Genomic DNA, 16,310 nt, shown 5'->3' on the forward strand with positions numbered 1-16,310 from the left:
TTTTACATTTTTTTTAACTTTTATTTTTCAGTTCAGACTTGTAACATTAAAAACAGATATAAATAACCTACAAAGCTCTCTTGTTCACACCCTCACTCGCACATGAAAGACAATTGAAGATTCAATAGATAATAAGTCAAAATTTATATGGTTTGAGGGGTAGGTGTTTCACTCGATGGCACATTTAAATTCATATATTCCTCTGGCATTTTGTTTCCATGGGGTGGTGGACCAATGAGCTTCTCAATATCTTCATATGACAAAGTCTCCCTTTCCATAAGTTCTTTAGCAACCTGCAAACAGAATTTGTTTTCTGAATAATCCAAAGTGGACTACTTTCCTCACTTACAATGTGTGTACTTAATTGATTCATATTGCAGCAAATTTGTCATTGTTTTCTGGGCAGTAAATCATGATATCACCAAAACTTAACTATATATATATAGAGAGAGAGAGAGAGAGAGATCCCTGTGAGCACTAATCAGAACATTGTCTTCACTGTACATTCATTAATTTAACTAATTTTACCTTGTGTACTTTATCCATATTTTCTTCCAAGATTTTCTTTGACTGTAAACTAGCTTTTGATACCAATGCTCTTACTTCCTGTTAATAATAAAACAAAATATTCTGAGCTGATGAAACAAAGTTAGTTGTGTTAACTGTGGACATGAGGATATGAAATAAAATTGTTATATCAAAGTCAGTATGATAACTGACCAAGTCATACAGGGCCCCTCAGTATGCTTTATATGTCAATAATGTTTACCTTTTGACTTTGAACTCTGTAAAACATGAATAAATTGTAAATGTAAAATTTCCAGTATTTCCTCACCCTGTCAATTAAGTTCTCCATATACTGACTGTAAGGTTTGGGCATTGTTTCATCACCCTCTTCAAAATGGAATGAGATCTGGCCCACACTGTCATTCATCCCAAACTCTCGGACTTGTAAGTAGGCCAGCTTTTTGACAATGTCCAGGTCTTTTTCTGCAGCTGAAACAAAAGTGTGCATGTGAATGTACACTGTCAAATCTACTACAATAAGAAAAATTAGTCTCGTTTATACTTAATTTTGTTAGTTTTAAATATTGAAGTATCGTACCTGATGAGTGGTGATTGAAGATCAGTGCCTCTGCTGTGCTGCCAGCTAAATGTACACACATCTTCTCAAACAGCTAAAGAAAGATTGAAACAGATGTATAATGGTATTAATGAAATAAAATAAACTGAGGCATAACCAGACTAATGCTGCCAGCTAAATATATTTACATGTACATCCACTGAATATTATCTCCTTTATTTCTTAAGAAAACCATTGCCATTTATCAGCCAGTAAACACCGCTAAGCATATCAACTCTACAGATTTCTTGAGCAGTGGCTGTTTCATCAATGAAGCATACAATGACATACATATTAATAATACAATATTTCATCTACTTTAAATGATTATTTGTACAGATATAAACATAAACTGTCTTTTTTTGTTTATCAGTACGGGAATTAACGTTGCAGCTATTGCAGAAAAAAATTGCATACATTATGTGTTTTTTCTGCAACAGCTGCAACATTAATTCTGTACTAACAACCAAAAAAAGCATTTTACTTAAGTACACACATCTCAAAAAGCTAGAAAGAGATTGAAACAATGAAATCAAAACCAGACTAGTTAGATTTCAATATCTCCAACAATCATGAGAGTCCTCCTGCAAATATGATCTTATTTCTTTTTTATCATGCAGAAGATTACCTCCAGTTTTAGTTAAAATAGAAATATTGCTAATATAACTGTTCTCAAATACTATACTGATATCATATCATCCCAAAATATATCAATCTCAAATACATCAACAACAGTCCTTATACATGTAAATGTACATTAAAGCAAAGACTGGTAACTTGGCACACAGCTGTTCTAGAGAGGAAAATGACAAGTTTATGCCAAATAAGACTTACATGCACAGAATTAACGTTACTGTAATCGGAAAAGCTAACTGTAGGATCTACAAGAGGAACTAAAAAATTTTTGACAATTATCTCCCTGACAAGACCATATGTATACATCATTAGTCAAAATTCAACTAAATCAGAAGAGCTCACGCCATTTTTCACATATTAAGATATCATTTGGTATTATTTAAGTTAATTAAAGACCATCTTCACTAGCCAAGGGTTTCTGATACCTCATGATAAGAGTATGAGGAGAGTAGCCTATCAGAAACTCTTAGCTTGCGAAGATGATTAAGGACATACTAAATGTAGTTTTGAACTTTATTTTCTTATTCTCTGTATAAATGAAGAGTTCCAATAACTGAAAGACTTATGTGCAAATTGATGCTGTACACCTCTTCCAGAACAAATTTTGAGGAAATACCAGCCAAAGATATATGTTTAATAATTTTTGCATATTTTCTTTGAATAATGCAAGGGTTTTCATTCTCTTATATATTTATTTAAAATGCCTGGTAAAGGATGCTGATTTTTTTGTCCAAGGACAAGTGATTTTTTTTTTTTTTTTTTTTTTGATTTCAAAATTAAGAATATTTTGAAAAATTATCAATTGGTAAGGAACTTTGTAATGTACATTACATATGACCTAAAAGCAATGTCTTACCTCCACGTTAGTTTGAAGGTCTCTCTCTGGCTTATAATACTGATAATGTCCTAATCTGTACTTACTTCTGGGTACTATTGAAATCTGAAAACATCCATACAACATTTTTATTTTCTGTCTCACAAACATGTCCACAATTATTTTAAGAAAGCAGTCATAACTATAATCAGCAGGAATACTCAGTTTACATCGTCCTTAGTTCCAGGCTAAATAAGTTAAAAAAAAAATAAGTATAAAAAAATAAAATGATGAATACATCTTGGTGCATAGCTAGGGGTGTCTGAGGTAGGGGGGTTTTGGGGCCGCTTTAAATATGAAAGGCAGATTATAGCCGAAACCTAACTGTGCATTGTCAGCAGTTCAGAAATGAAAATAATAAAGCTAATATTTACAGTAAAATATAACAAATGATAGTCTCCACATGTAAAATAAAGTTTGTTTTTTGAATATCTTTAAAAATGCATGGACACAGAAGTACACCAATCTACACTACCAACATCAAACCTTAAGTATAGCATCAGAAGTCTTTGTCATCCATGACACAACAGCTCTTCCTGCCTCGTAGTAAGCATTTATTTTCTTTTCGTGGGCATCCCTAACATACGATCGTTTTTCTGTTCCTCCTATGATCTTCTGTAGAGCATAATCCATGTCTTTCCTGGACACAGTATTCTCATTATTGGTACCAGCATAAATGGCTGCTTCGTTACATACATTGGCAATGTCAGCACCTGTGATATTTGATAAAAGTATTTTATATACCTATGTCTTTTGTTGTTTTATCACTTTGGTTGGTTGTCAAATTTACATGTATTATTTAATCAATACCGGTACATACACACGTACATGTACCTTAGAAAAAGAATGTACTCCTGAAATACTTGTCATACATGAACGTTTATTCTCCTGTATTCTTATACTTTAAGCAATAAAAGTTTTATTGCTGCTTAGTTGATGTAAATATTCAGGTTAAGCATGGACCAAATTAATGTCAATGCCAGAAAGGCAGTTTTCATAAACCATCAAAAGTACAAAGTAAAACTCCCTCCATGAAAGCAAGACTATAGCCTCTCCATGTAAATGCAAGGCAATTTTTATGATAAAATATGTGTTCAAGCCACAATTTGTTATTACCAATATTGCTCAAGGTCATATTTAGTTCAAATAATAACTATGACCTGAGGGGTACATCATGAACCTGAAACTAGGTCAATTAAACAAGGTCACAGTAATCAAAAGTTTACACTCTTATCTGAGCCTTTGTAATGTAGAAATTGACGAAGGCCATACTTGACACAAAGTTTATGATCTCTAATGGTGGGCCTACATGACCTGGACAAGATCAAGGTTACTGAAGTGTAAATACCTTTTCATTGTAAATACAACATAAATTCTGTAAAATAATCTTGCCAATAAATAAAGGATAAAGTGAAAATACAGGCTTTATCTACCTGACATTCCAGGTGTAAGCTGGGCCAGTCGTGGTGCATATTCCGAAATCGAAAAATCTGTCTTAATCTTTGCCAAATACATCTCAAAAAGTTCCACTCTTTCTTGTGCTGTAGGAAGATCTATAAGGATGTGTCTATCAAATCTTCCTGGACGGAGCAGGGCCTAAAGGGAACAGTATAAAATGCATTCATTATTTAGATATCATCGTACAATTTACATAATTTTTTAATACAGTAAAACATGGTTACACAAACATGCTTGTAATGAATTCATGCTTACAAAGAAGAAATTTTTTTCTCTTATAGTTTTAAATTATAAAGTAAAACAATATTTAAAAGAAGTGATATGAAATCTGTATCTTGCAACTCAATTTCAACTATTATGAAAATCACAAATTGTGAACAACCCAAAGTTCACTTACAGTGAAATAACTTTTTTACACATGCATTTTAGAGAGATACATGGTACTTGTGTCACTTGATGGTTCCACTAATTCAAATCTGCTGTCAGAGGTAACAGTTTCAGCTTAATTGAAGTTTTAAAAAATCACATACACATTGTAGATTGTACCTTGTCCAGAATGTCTACCCTGTTGGTGGCCCCTAACATGAAGACCCCCTCAGTTAATACACTGTATCTTGTCCAGTATGTCTACCCTGTTGATGTCCCCTAACATGATTACCCCCTCAGTTAATACACTGTACCTTGTCCAGTATGTCTACCCTGTTGATGGCCCCTAACATGATGACCCCCTCAGTTAATACACTGTACCTTGTCCAGTATGTCTACCCTGTTGGAAGCCCCTAACATGATGACCCCCTCAGTTAATACACTGTACCTTGTCCAGTATGTCTACCCTGTTGGTGGCCCCTAACATGATGACCCCCTCAGTTAATACACTGTACCTTGTCCAGTATGTCTACCCTGTTGGTGGCCCCTAACATGAAGACCCCATCAGTTAATACACTGTACCTTGTCCAGTATGTCTACCCTGTTGGTGGCCCCTAACATGATAACCCCCTCAGTTAATACACTGTACCTTGTCCAGAATGTCTACCCTGTTAGTGGCCCCTAACATGATGACCCCCTCAGTTAATACACTGTATCTTGTCCAGAATGTCTACCCTATTGGTGGCCCCTAACATGATGACCCCCTCAGTTAATACACTGTACCTTGTCCAGTATGTCTACCCTGTTGATGGCCCCTAACATGATAACCCCCTCAGTTAATACACTACCTTGTCCAGTATGTCTACCCTGTTGGTGGCCCCTAACATGATGACCCCCTCAGTAGTGTTGATTCCGTCCATCTCCACCAGGAGCTGATTTAGAGTCTGTTCTTCTTCTGTGTTGCTGATTGCTCTAGAAATTAAAATCAAAATCATTTAGAAAAACTGCTTTACATTACGCTACTACATTTTATCCTCTTATATCATTCAGTGAATACAAACTCATGGCAAAATCACTATTCATTCATTGAGATATAGAAATCACTGACACATGAATACTGTAATACTTGGAAAATTTTCGCTCACATTTTATTTTCACCCTCATCATCAGTGGGCAAATTCAACAGACACAGAATTATCTTTCTTAAAACACCATGGTGTCTGGGCAAAACACGGCAAATTCATTAGTGTTATAGGGTGAAAATAATTTTGTATACAGTAGTTAATGTAATTTTAACATACATGTATATATTTTTGCTAATCCTTGAATATCTAGGATAAAGACAAACAGTTTCCCTTCCCATTACAACATCCAGCCTTAGCACTTTCAGCTTCAGTAGTTTGTCCTTCTATCAAATGGTGCTGTAAATCACTTTTCATTTGCAAGAACTTTATTTTCGTGTAATTACATGAGACAGTGTGCTCACGAAAATTTCATTCTTGCTTATATTAAAATTTCGAAAAGATTATATAGAGCAATAACCACAATTCATGAAAATTTTGTCTTGCTTATAACAGTAAATAAGTATCTCGCGAAAATAAGGTGTCGCAAAAAATTAGTGATGTACAGGATTTAGCTTCAGGTCTGCTCAGTGATCTAGAAAATATTGGGATTCGTGACCAGAGAGTATCTGGTTGTCCATCCAAATTTCTTCAGACCAGTGACCTACAGACCAGCAGCTAACTGGTATTATCAACAAAAATTATGAACAAAATTCTTTCATCATGTTACCAACCCCATGCCACTGCGGCTTCTTCCAACCGCATCCAATTCGTCTATAAAGATGATACAGGGGGCCTTGGCTCGGGCCATTTTGAAAAGCTCTCTTACTCTTGAAGCTCCTTGACCTGGAAAAAAAATAGCATTAGTCTTACACTTAAACCTTCAATATTTCATTTATTATTAGTTTTTTCACATCCTACATATTGCTTATTAATAGGGTGAGAAAAAAATCACTGAGCTGTTAATTCATTTTCTCATCATGAAATATGGACCGCTCTCTGACAAAACCGGGCTTAATGACCATAGGCACTTGGGGTATGGACACCCCCCTTTTCCAGTTTTTTTTTTTCTTTTTAAATCTGAGTTCGAGTCACCTTTTCCCTATTTTTTTATATTCTAATATGCACTATATGTTACCAATAATGTAACTTTTTTGTTTCTATAAGCTGTTTTTAAATACATCGTTTTCAACTGATACATAAAAAGATCAGTTTTTGCGTGTTAGTTCATTAATTATTAACTCGGCAAACATCATTTAAATAGAGTTCTGGTTTATTTACAGAGGCTTGGCAGTTTCAACGCTCAAAACTTCTCTCGAACACCATGTAGTATTCTACAGTGACATCACAAGAACTGATTTTCCGCTTCTCGCTATGCTCTCCAAATGGGGCCTCTCTATAATCGAGACTCTGCAAAATCCAGATCTTTGGTTTCCAAATAGACGATATCCTTTTTTTTTAATTTCTTAACATGAAACTATAGTGTGTGAAGGTACAAATACTCATGGGCCAGATTCCATTATTTGAACTAGTCGTTTTCTGAATATAGAACTTACATGTACAATTCATACTGATAAATGCAACGGCCAAAAAAAAAATCATTATTGAAATAAATGTATTTTATGTGGCAAATTTTGACGGGACAGCAGGACAAATCGGTATATGATGCAAGTTCAGTGTCATACATTTTGCAGCATTGTTGGTGGATTTGTTTTAATCAAAAAACTGAAGAGACTAATTCATTAATTAGCCTGAAACAATTGTGGACCAGTTTTCAGTCGCAATCTCAGCTCCTGAGTATCCTGCATGACAGTTGCTGGAAAAGAAGATTTTTCTAAGCCTCTACGGGAAATACAAAATTACCACTGATTTCAAAGTACAGAGCCTGGTATTATGTCCGTAGAAGAATAAATGTCATTCATAGCAAAAGTGAAGATCAGCATTTTAAAAGACGAGAAATTGTAACCAGAATAGACCAGATATTTTATCGCTGACGCTCGCATGCATTTTCCCATCGGGTCTGTTAACCGCTTGAATAACGTACATGTAATGATACTTAGCTTTGTTTTGTATTTAGTTCCCTATTTTTTTGTAATCATAGTTATTTTATGGAAAAAAAGATTTGTAATCTACCTTTATGAAATTAATTTGATATACATGAACATAATGTCATTCGCTGTGCAACACACACACTTTATAATTTAATAAATGTGCTTACTGATATTTTTATTCAAAATGTAAGGAAAAAATTAAGTTATTCTATTTTATCATCAAATTAATCTTAGTCTCTGTTTCTTAGACGTCATTTTTTTATAAAGATAACGTTATTGAAAGTCTGTGTTTTTAAGACATCATTTTTTTAAACAAAGATGACGTTCTTGAATAACGTCAATGACGTTATCTTTTCATTACGTGATAAAATACGCATAGCTTTAAAACTGTAGCAAATCAAATGCTCAAATTTTGACTGTGTGTCCTAAATTTGTTGTAGATTTGAAATATTTGAAAAAGTCAATTTCGAAAATTTTGTCATTAAGACCCTTTTTCCCAGAGAGCGGTCCATATATTTGTGAGACACTTTGTGAGACATACATGTAAAAACATATTATGTTAGCATTTTAATAAATGTTGTGTGTAATACAATTACATGCACTTTAAAATATTAATGCACAGTTCTGTAAGACAATTAAGAATTCAAAGAAAAATAAACAATACAAACTAAGACTAGATTGGGATAATTTACATATAATTTGGCTTTAAACAAATGTTAAATTGTCCAAAATACGTTAATATGTTCAAAATTCAAAAAGTGTCAAATCAAACATCTTTTGTTATGAATGTTTCTTCATTTGATGCCACATTTTTATACCATATTTTACATCCATAAAGTTTCAAAAACTGTATGCTTTGAAATCAAACCTACTTCAAGTATGTATATCCTCAAGTCCACCAAGAAATACATACATGTTTTACTGGAAAAACATATTACATCAACTTATCAAAACTGAGCACTTATCATTGGAAATTATTCCCAGTAGGAAAACCCACCTCCGTAGATTTCCACAAACTCTGACCCAGCTTTTGAGAAGAATGGTACATCAGCTTCAGCTGCTACAGCTTTAGCCAAAAGTGTTTTCCCACATCCTGGAGGACCTAGTAATAATGCTCCATGTGGAATTTTAGCACCCAATCTCTGCAATATAATATGACTTTAACTTAACTTATAATCATATTGCACCAGTCTTATCTATCTGTGATTCATGGTTAAAAAAATTAAGAAATGTATGACTGGTACAAATACAGGGAAAATATTATACCTGGTATCTTAGGGGATTCTTCAGGTAATCAACAAACTCCATCACTTCTATTTTAGCTTCTTTCATGCCCGCAATGTCCTTGAATTTGAACTTTGGCTTGTCATCTACAGGGACATTCTCCTCTTCAACCATCATGAAATTTAGAAAATTATTGTTGTCCATTTTCTGTTCAGCATTTACCTGAAATAATAAACATAGGTTATCAGAGATTACAGAACTCACCTCAATGAATGTTGTCTTTAAGTATGGCAAAGTCCCACACTAAACTAATAATCTAGTAGTGTGCATCTCTAGATGGAACATTTATGCAATTTTGGTCTGATAGAGCTTGCAGTTACTTGGGAATGGACTAATCTAAAAACTTAAACTAGTCACTCATCCAGAAAATGTAGGTCAAATCAAGCATCCGAAGCAAGTTTGAAAGTGTTCGTCCCTTGATGCATCATCCATGTAAGTTTGGTTCAGATAGGCCTTATAGTTTCTTGGCAATGGACCTGCTCCAAAAACTTTAACCTGGTCACTCATCCAGAAAATGTAGGTCAAATCAAGCATCCGAAGCAAGTTCAGTACTGTGCATCTCCTTAGATGTACATGTATTATCCATGCAAGTTTGGTCAATATAGAGCTTATAGTTACTCAGAAATGAGATCTGCTCCAAAAACTTTCACCTCGACAGTCATCCAGAAAATGTAGGTCAGATCCAGCATCTGAAGCAAGTCTAGTAGTGTGCATTCTTAGATGTATCATCCATGCGAGTTTGGTCCATATAGGGCTTATAGTTACTCGGAAATCAGATCTGCTCCAAAAACTTTCACCTGGTCACTCATCCGGAAAATATAGGTCAGATCCAGCATCCGAAGCAAGTTCAGTAGTGTACATCCTTAGATGTATCATCCATGCAAGTTTGGTCAACATAGGACTTATAGTTACTTGGAAACGAGATCTGCTCCAAAAACTTTAACCTGCTCCAAAAACTCTAACCTGCTCCAAAAACATTAACCTGGTCATTCTTTAGCTGAAATTGCAGCATCTGAAACCTTGACTGGTACAATGAATACCACTAGAGGCATCCTCCTTGCACCCCTGATTGATATAGGGCATAGAAGTACTTGAAAAAAAATCTGCTCCAAAAACATTAACCTGAGACACCGAAACCAACGCCAACACTGACGTCAACGCCAACACCGAAGCCAAGAGTATTACATAAGCTCCCCCAACTTCATTGAGGTGAGCTAAAAATAACAGATGCTATGTCTCTATTCATGTATTTTCAGATACAAATATTTCTGTTTTGTTTAAATATACAGGTATGTATTGAAGTATTTTTAGTAAGGAAAGTGAAACACACCATTTACATTTAAAGCCGTTCACTTACTGTTGGTTTTGCATTTGGTTTAATGTGCTGTCTCATATTTTTTTGCATCTGTGATAAAATTGTCATTCTCCTTATAATCACAGCACTGTATGCCACCAAAAATACCAAGAACAGCACTGAAGTAGTTTTTCTGAAAACAAAATTCAGGGCCACTTTCAACATACATATACATAAATCAATGCAGACATAAAAATAATGAAATTTTACGATAAAGTACAAAATAATCTTTAATATTTTAAGAAATTTAAAGACTTTTAATTCAAGTAGCAGATTTTCGTTGGTTACACAATCTTCATAATTAGATTCCATCTATGTGTAAATATGGGGACTTGAAATAGTGTTTGTAAACCCTCAAACAGAAATGTCTTATTATTACTTACATGCCTTCATTGAGGATGACTCGATTTGGAGTCTTGTTTTGTTTTTCTAAATTTCTGACATAAGACGCAAAACTAGAGAACGGCATATCTGTATGTAATTTTGCCCAGCAACCACTAGGAATATTGATCTAAAAAATGAAAACTTTTTATCAATATTATCAACATACTTGGCACACTTCTTCCTACAATTCTATTGAAATCATTTTAAAACTTATTGAAATATCTTTCAGAGAGATGAAAAGCAAGACAGAAAAAATACATGAGTAAAATTCTAACGTCCCTCCAATTTTGTAGACAGAGGTTAAAACTGAATCAACAGTCTCTTTGATAAGAGTGGGAGGTACATGTAATTAGCATTAAAACGAACAACATTTCCTAATTAAATAAATAAATCTCCTAAAATAAAATCTTACATGTTCTCCAGAATAACTTTCATTTAAATATACACGAACTGCCCTCTCAAGGTTTACTATTTTTCTAACCTGAAAAAGATTCAAATTAACATGAGAAATAATATTATATCCCACTATACAAAAATTTTCTATGAAAAATAAACAAGCTCAGAGAAAATGATCTGCATACCATATCAATTTCCTATCCTCAGCAAAACTAAAGTGTTTTGCATTTGCTATTGTATTTAATGAAATCTTTAAATGTTGCTTATCAAAAAAAACATTGGTAACTACGGTAATAAAACTGAATCAGACTTGTGAATGTTGATTATTTTAAGGAAAATTCCCATTGGCCTTGACTGTCACATGACATTGATTATTATATTATGCTCACTTTAGCTGTGATTGAAGGCTCAGAGCTTATAATTATTTCTCATACATTATGACTACTGAATTTCTAGGAATAAATAAGAAGAACCAAGAACTTAAGGAAAATGAATTTCACAATTTTTAATGAAGGGCTCATAGTTGAATATTCACCCAATTTTAGATCACCAGATCCCAATTTAAAATGCCAAGTGGAATTTTATTTGAAATTAATGGCTTTAAAAATTTGAAAAAAAAGGTTTCTTTCTCTTAAATTGCAATTGCCTCTGTTTTGTTCATTCCATACCTATGCAAAAAATGTGTCTTTAAAGATAAAAACGAGCTTACGCTGATTTGGGAAATTATCCAAAAGGTGCAGGTCTCTTTAAAGAGTAAAAATAATGGTAATTTTGTAGTTCATTAAAATTTATCCCAATATTTAAACTTATCTTTTTAGCTTACATAACATAGAATGATAAAACTTTAAACAGTGATTACTTTTCCTTGTTTCATCAAGTCCAGAAATTCTGTCCATGGAATTTCACCACTGTACGAAAATTGGTCCTCGGGGTCATCTACCGCAAAAAGACAATATGCACAGAGACCAACGATAAGGAAAGCAAGCAAGGAGTCTGATGCACCTAAAAAGAAGGATAAATCTGTATAAGCACGGTGTTCCAATAAACTTACTCAGGAAGCCCATAGGCCTTAATCTGTTAATGTTGAGTCTCCACTCTTTGGCAAACAAATGAATGAAATGAAACCCCTTATGTGGTTACCAAAAGTCTATGGATTTCTGTTGTCATTTACAGTATAATAAGGCTTCATTTCAACTTCACAGATTATGATTTTTGAAAGTTACCAAGTTTTAATGAAATTGAACCAAAGGAATGGATTAACATTTTGAAAAATTCACACAGACAGACAAACAAACGGCTAACAGGCACACTGGTAAACAATATATATTTACAATCGCAAAGCTGTCTTTGGCCAACAGTCAAAAATATAACAATGCAAAGTACATATAAACATACATGTAAGAATGAAGACATTTATTCCCAATGCAATGAAGAAATGTATATATGACTCTACACATTATCAGCAAGGTCTACTTTTGAAGACAATGAATCAAATAAGAAAATTTATGTTTCTCACCATCTAAATATCCAAGTTCAAAAACATCTTGATTTTTATCCCCTTTTCCTTGATTCTCTTTTTTGGGATCCCTTTCATCTGACTTCTTGTCATCTTTTTCCTCATCTTTTTTCTCATTTTCTTTTTCCAGCTTTATACAAGTGGTACTAAAGTTCCTCTTAGCTGGAACAAAAACTAAGTATATACATATACCTTACAATGAAATGTGTATAAAAACTTAACCTTTAGAATGCATGTACATTGTATTAACTTTAACAGACTGACAATGTCTATACAAATGCATCCATAATTTTGTTTAAGGATTAAGGATTATCTCCCTCATGCATAGATCTGATCCTTCGACGTATTTGGCTCCAGTCTTTGGCACCTTTTTTCAGCTCTTCCAAGTTTTTTTTATTTAATATTTTGGATTTCCAATGTTTCTGCTCGAGCATCACTGAAGAGACATTTGTCGAAATACGCATCTGGTGCATCAAAATTGGTACCGTATATGATTTACATCTAATAGGGGACCTACTCAAACTACTGCTCTCATACTTTAAACACTGATAAATCAGGATATATGTTTCATGTACACTAGACCATCTTTAAAATAAGGTTGGCTTGCCCTCTCCCAACTCAGGATAAAAAAGAATGAGTAGGTAGGTGGTTTAATTCTTTCCCCAGAATTTTTTAACATCAATGCTTAATTTTAAAAATTTATTGAAACTAAAGTTTTTATTGATTTGTAAGGGTAAATTATTGTCTTTTTAAAATAGAATTTGAACACTTGACTGTCTACCATTTGCATTAGTTTCTTGTTTAAAGAATTAATGGTTATCTTTTCTTTCATTTCTACAATTAAAGTAGATTTTCTGCATTCAAAATTTACACTCTTTTTTTTCTAAGCATAAGTACTGGTACATTTCATGTAAGATGACATATACAAGAAGTGTAGACCTTGGTCAAAATTTAAATATATTTTGTGAGTTAATTTTCATTCAAGAAGACAGAACAATCTACAAATTAAAAATCAGTACTGCACAAATAAATACATGAAAAGTTTTAATTAATACACAATAACACAGATGTATTATTATTTAAATGCATTACCATTGTATTGAATGATATGTAAATCTTTCCCTTGTAGATATGTCCTGGCCGTCATTATCTTTGACCAAGAGTGGCATGTCTGTCTTTCAGCACACCTCTGCAACATATTAACAAATATTAGTGAAAATATAGAATTTGTGTCCCCCACTTAAGGAAAAGAGAAGAGGGTAGAGAAGCTGAATGAAATATGCAGATGGAGAAAGAAAAAAAGTGGGGGCCAAAAATAATGGTGCAGATTATGAAACATTTTTATTTAAGTTTACAATTACTTTTAAAACAAAGCTTGAGGTAAATCAGTATTGCTAATAAAAAGGATCTGGATTAATCAGGGACATAAATATGTTACTTTGTGTCTTGCCTAATCATATAAATAACAGGAAGGGAGAAAATATGACAGATTGAACCGAGCCCCCCCCCCCCCCCCCACCTCCCCAACTCTAGGCAGGTGTTCTACCATTACTGAGCTATGTGGTCCACAGAGATGAAACCTGATTGGCTACCACATTCTTCAATCCTAAAATGTCTTCACCTCCTAAGACACCAAACCTAGCAGGCTAACCTCCAGGGCATGACACAGCATGAAATGACCAAGATATGAAAATGGGTCCCCTGAACTTTAGACAGGTGCTCTACTGAGCTATCTGGTCAGTGGTGATTGAAACTGTCTGACCATCACACAAAGAAAATAGTAATAAAATTGTATCATCCCAAGGACTCATTTAATGACAGAATTTTTCTCACATATTTTGCAATGTTACAATAGCAGATTAACAAGCCTAAGCAACTTGTAGCTAAGTATCATGATATCAAGGAAGTGCCAGAGCAGATTTGTTCCATTTAGCTATGCTACACTTCATATTTACCAGACACATACCCATATTTCATGTTTCCAAAGTTATTTGCCTTTGCAGGATTATTTTAAAAGGACCAACTACTGTAGGTTACTGATTTCCCACTATGTCATTACCAGGTACCTTTTTTTTATAGTGAGCACAGGGAGTGGCGCGAAGCTCTGCTTGTCACTGCGAGCTCTAACGACAATGCCTGTGTGAAGAGAAAATTTGGACTACAGCACATTCATTCAAAAGAATTTTTTATTAAGTAACTCTGGACCCACAATGCAACGCTTGTTGTTCTCGCTGCCAACTTCATTCTCACGGTAACAACAACTAAAAATTCACAAAAAATAAACTCACCTTAATTTAATGGATATTGCATACAGATAATAGATTAAACGTTTTTTGTAAAAATTTTGCACTTTTCAAACTTCGTTTATGGAAATGCAGCTAACAAAGGAAGTCATGTGACATCACAGTCTAGACATTCCAAATGTTCTCATGCAGTTTGAAGAGGCGGATCTTAAAATTAAGTGAACAATGCGCTCGCCCCAACAGTCGCACCATCAACATATTAAGGCAATATCTGAGAATGAAGTCTATATGTCTGACAAATAAAATCTATATGTATATGCTAATTCTGTTTGCTATGTTGGGGTAGACTTTACTTTACCGGTCCCCAGATCCGCAAGATCCGCGCGCTCAGTGCACTATGACGTAAGATTTGCGTCACTCAACTGATAAGGGTTAGTCTTGCACATTTTTTGACTGGTTAGGGTTAGTCTTGCACCCACCGGAGAGATTAGGGTTAGTCCTTACACAAGATTTCAACTGATTTGGGTTAGTCTCGCATCCATCCGAGAGATTAGGGTTAGTCCTCGCACATGGGTTAGTCTAGCATCCGCCCGGGAGATCTGGGTTAGTCCTCGCACACTATCCAAGGGATTAGGGTTAGTGTCTTGTTTTTTTTTTTTTAGATGAATAAAGAAATTCAGTTGCATCTGTATTTTTTGCAAGATCTTAATCAGCTGTTAATTCAGCTTTTTAAAACGACATCTCTTTGGTTTGTTTACATGAAAAAAAAAAAATGGCTAAGTTCGAAAGAAACGGCACTAAGCATGCGCCGCACGCGCTTTGTTGACAATTATTTTTCGTCTCCTTTTCACTGAATAAACAATATTAATCACTTTTATCAGAAAACGAGGTTAAAAACTTCGTTTAAAAACGAAGTGGTAAACTGAACTTTTAACAGTAGAATTCAATTTTGGGGTCAAAAAAGCTAAAAACCTCATACTTTTAATTTTTTTCGATCGCTCACGCGATCTCATATGTACTGAAGTTGCATACGGCGACACTATATTTTAGCGCATTTTCCTGGGGACTGGTAAAGTAAAGTAATTCCCTATGTTGCCCTATGCTATGCCAATAAACGAATGTTTCAAAATTGTCCAATTGGGCTTAAAGGTTTTAAAAATATTTAATATCTAGATGGAAAGATTAAATAAAAATAAATATTGGTTATATACATCTAAATAGAAGATAATAAAATGTGAAAGTCATCAATTCTAACTGCGATGAGGTCCTATCACAAGACAAAATTTTTCTAATTAGAGATTCATATCGTGCTTATGCAACACTTACAGAGGCAATTCGAAAATATATAAACATCATCCTTACTTTGCATTTCACTCCAGAAAATGAAACAACTGAAGGTGCAGTAGAATTGGAGCATGTTGACTGAAAGAATCTTTGATTTCCTCTGTATATGTGTCTTCTGAAACATGATAAAATGGGATTTCTCATCTTTGCATCTGCGATTGCGAAGATTTTCTTTCCCATTTTGAATCTCGATCCCGAAAAATGGAGTTGTTTTGATCGG

At 34.1% G+C, this 16,310-nt stretch overlaps 1 protein-coding gene across 2 annotated transcripts; it reads right to left on the reverse strand.

Moving 5' to 3' along the window:
- LOC133172100 (paraplegin-like) lies at positions 1–16,298 on the reverse strand. 2 transcript variants are annotated; one of them, XM_061306909.1, is made up of 18 exons: positions 16,109–16,298; positions 13,596–13,692; positions 12,504–12,665; positions 11,847–11,989; positions 11,004–11,072; positions 10,591–10,718; positions 10,211–10,340; positions 8,836–9,015; positions 8,567–8,711; positions 6,253–6,364; positions 5,306–5,429; positions 4,067–4,229; positions 3,120–3,346; positions 2,616–2,699; positions 1,106–1,178; positions 836–996; positions 529–606; positions 1–293 (listed from the first exon to the last, which is right to left on the reverse strand). In XM_061306909.1, the coding sequence occupies exons 1-18, from the start codon at positions 16,268–16,270 to the stop codon at positions 144–146; spliced, it is 2,388 nt and encodes a 795-aa protein (XP_061162893.1). In that variant the 5' UTR covers positions 16,271–16,298; the 3' UTR covers positions 1–143. The 2 variants fall into 2 exon arrangements, with proteins under 2 accessions (XP_061162893.1, XP_061162892.1); XM_061306908.1 differs by having other exon boundaries at positions 16,073–16,298.
- Between the last annotated feature and the right edge of the window lie 12 nt (positions 16,299–16,310).

Source organism: Saccostrea echinata, unplaced genomic scaffold (genome assembly GCF_033153115.1).
Source record: "Saccostrea echinata isolate AGI-Se365-2 ecotype Australia unplaced genomic scaffold, CSIRO_AGI_Sech_v1 ptg000054l, whole genome shotgun sequence".
NCBI classification, from domain to species: Eukaryota; Metazoa; Mollusca; class Bivalvia; order Ostreida; family Ostreidae; genus Saccostrea; species Saccostrea echinata.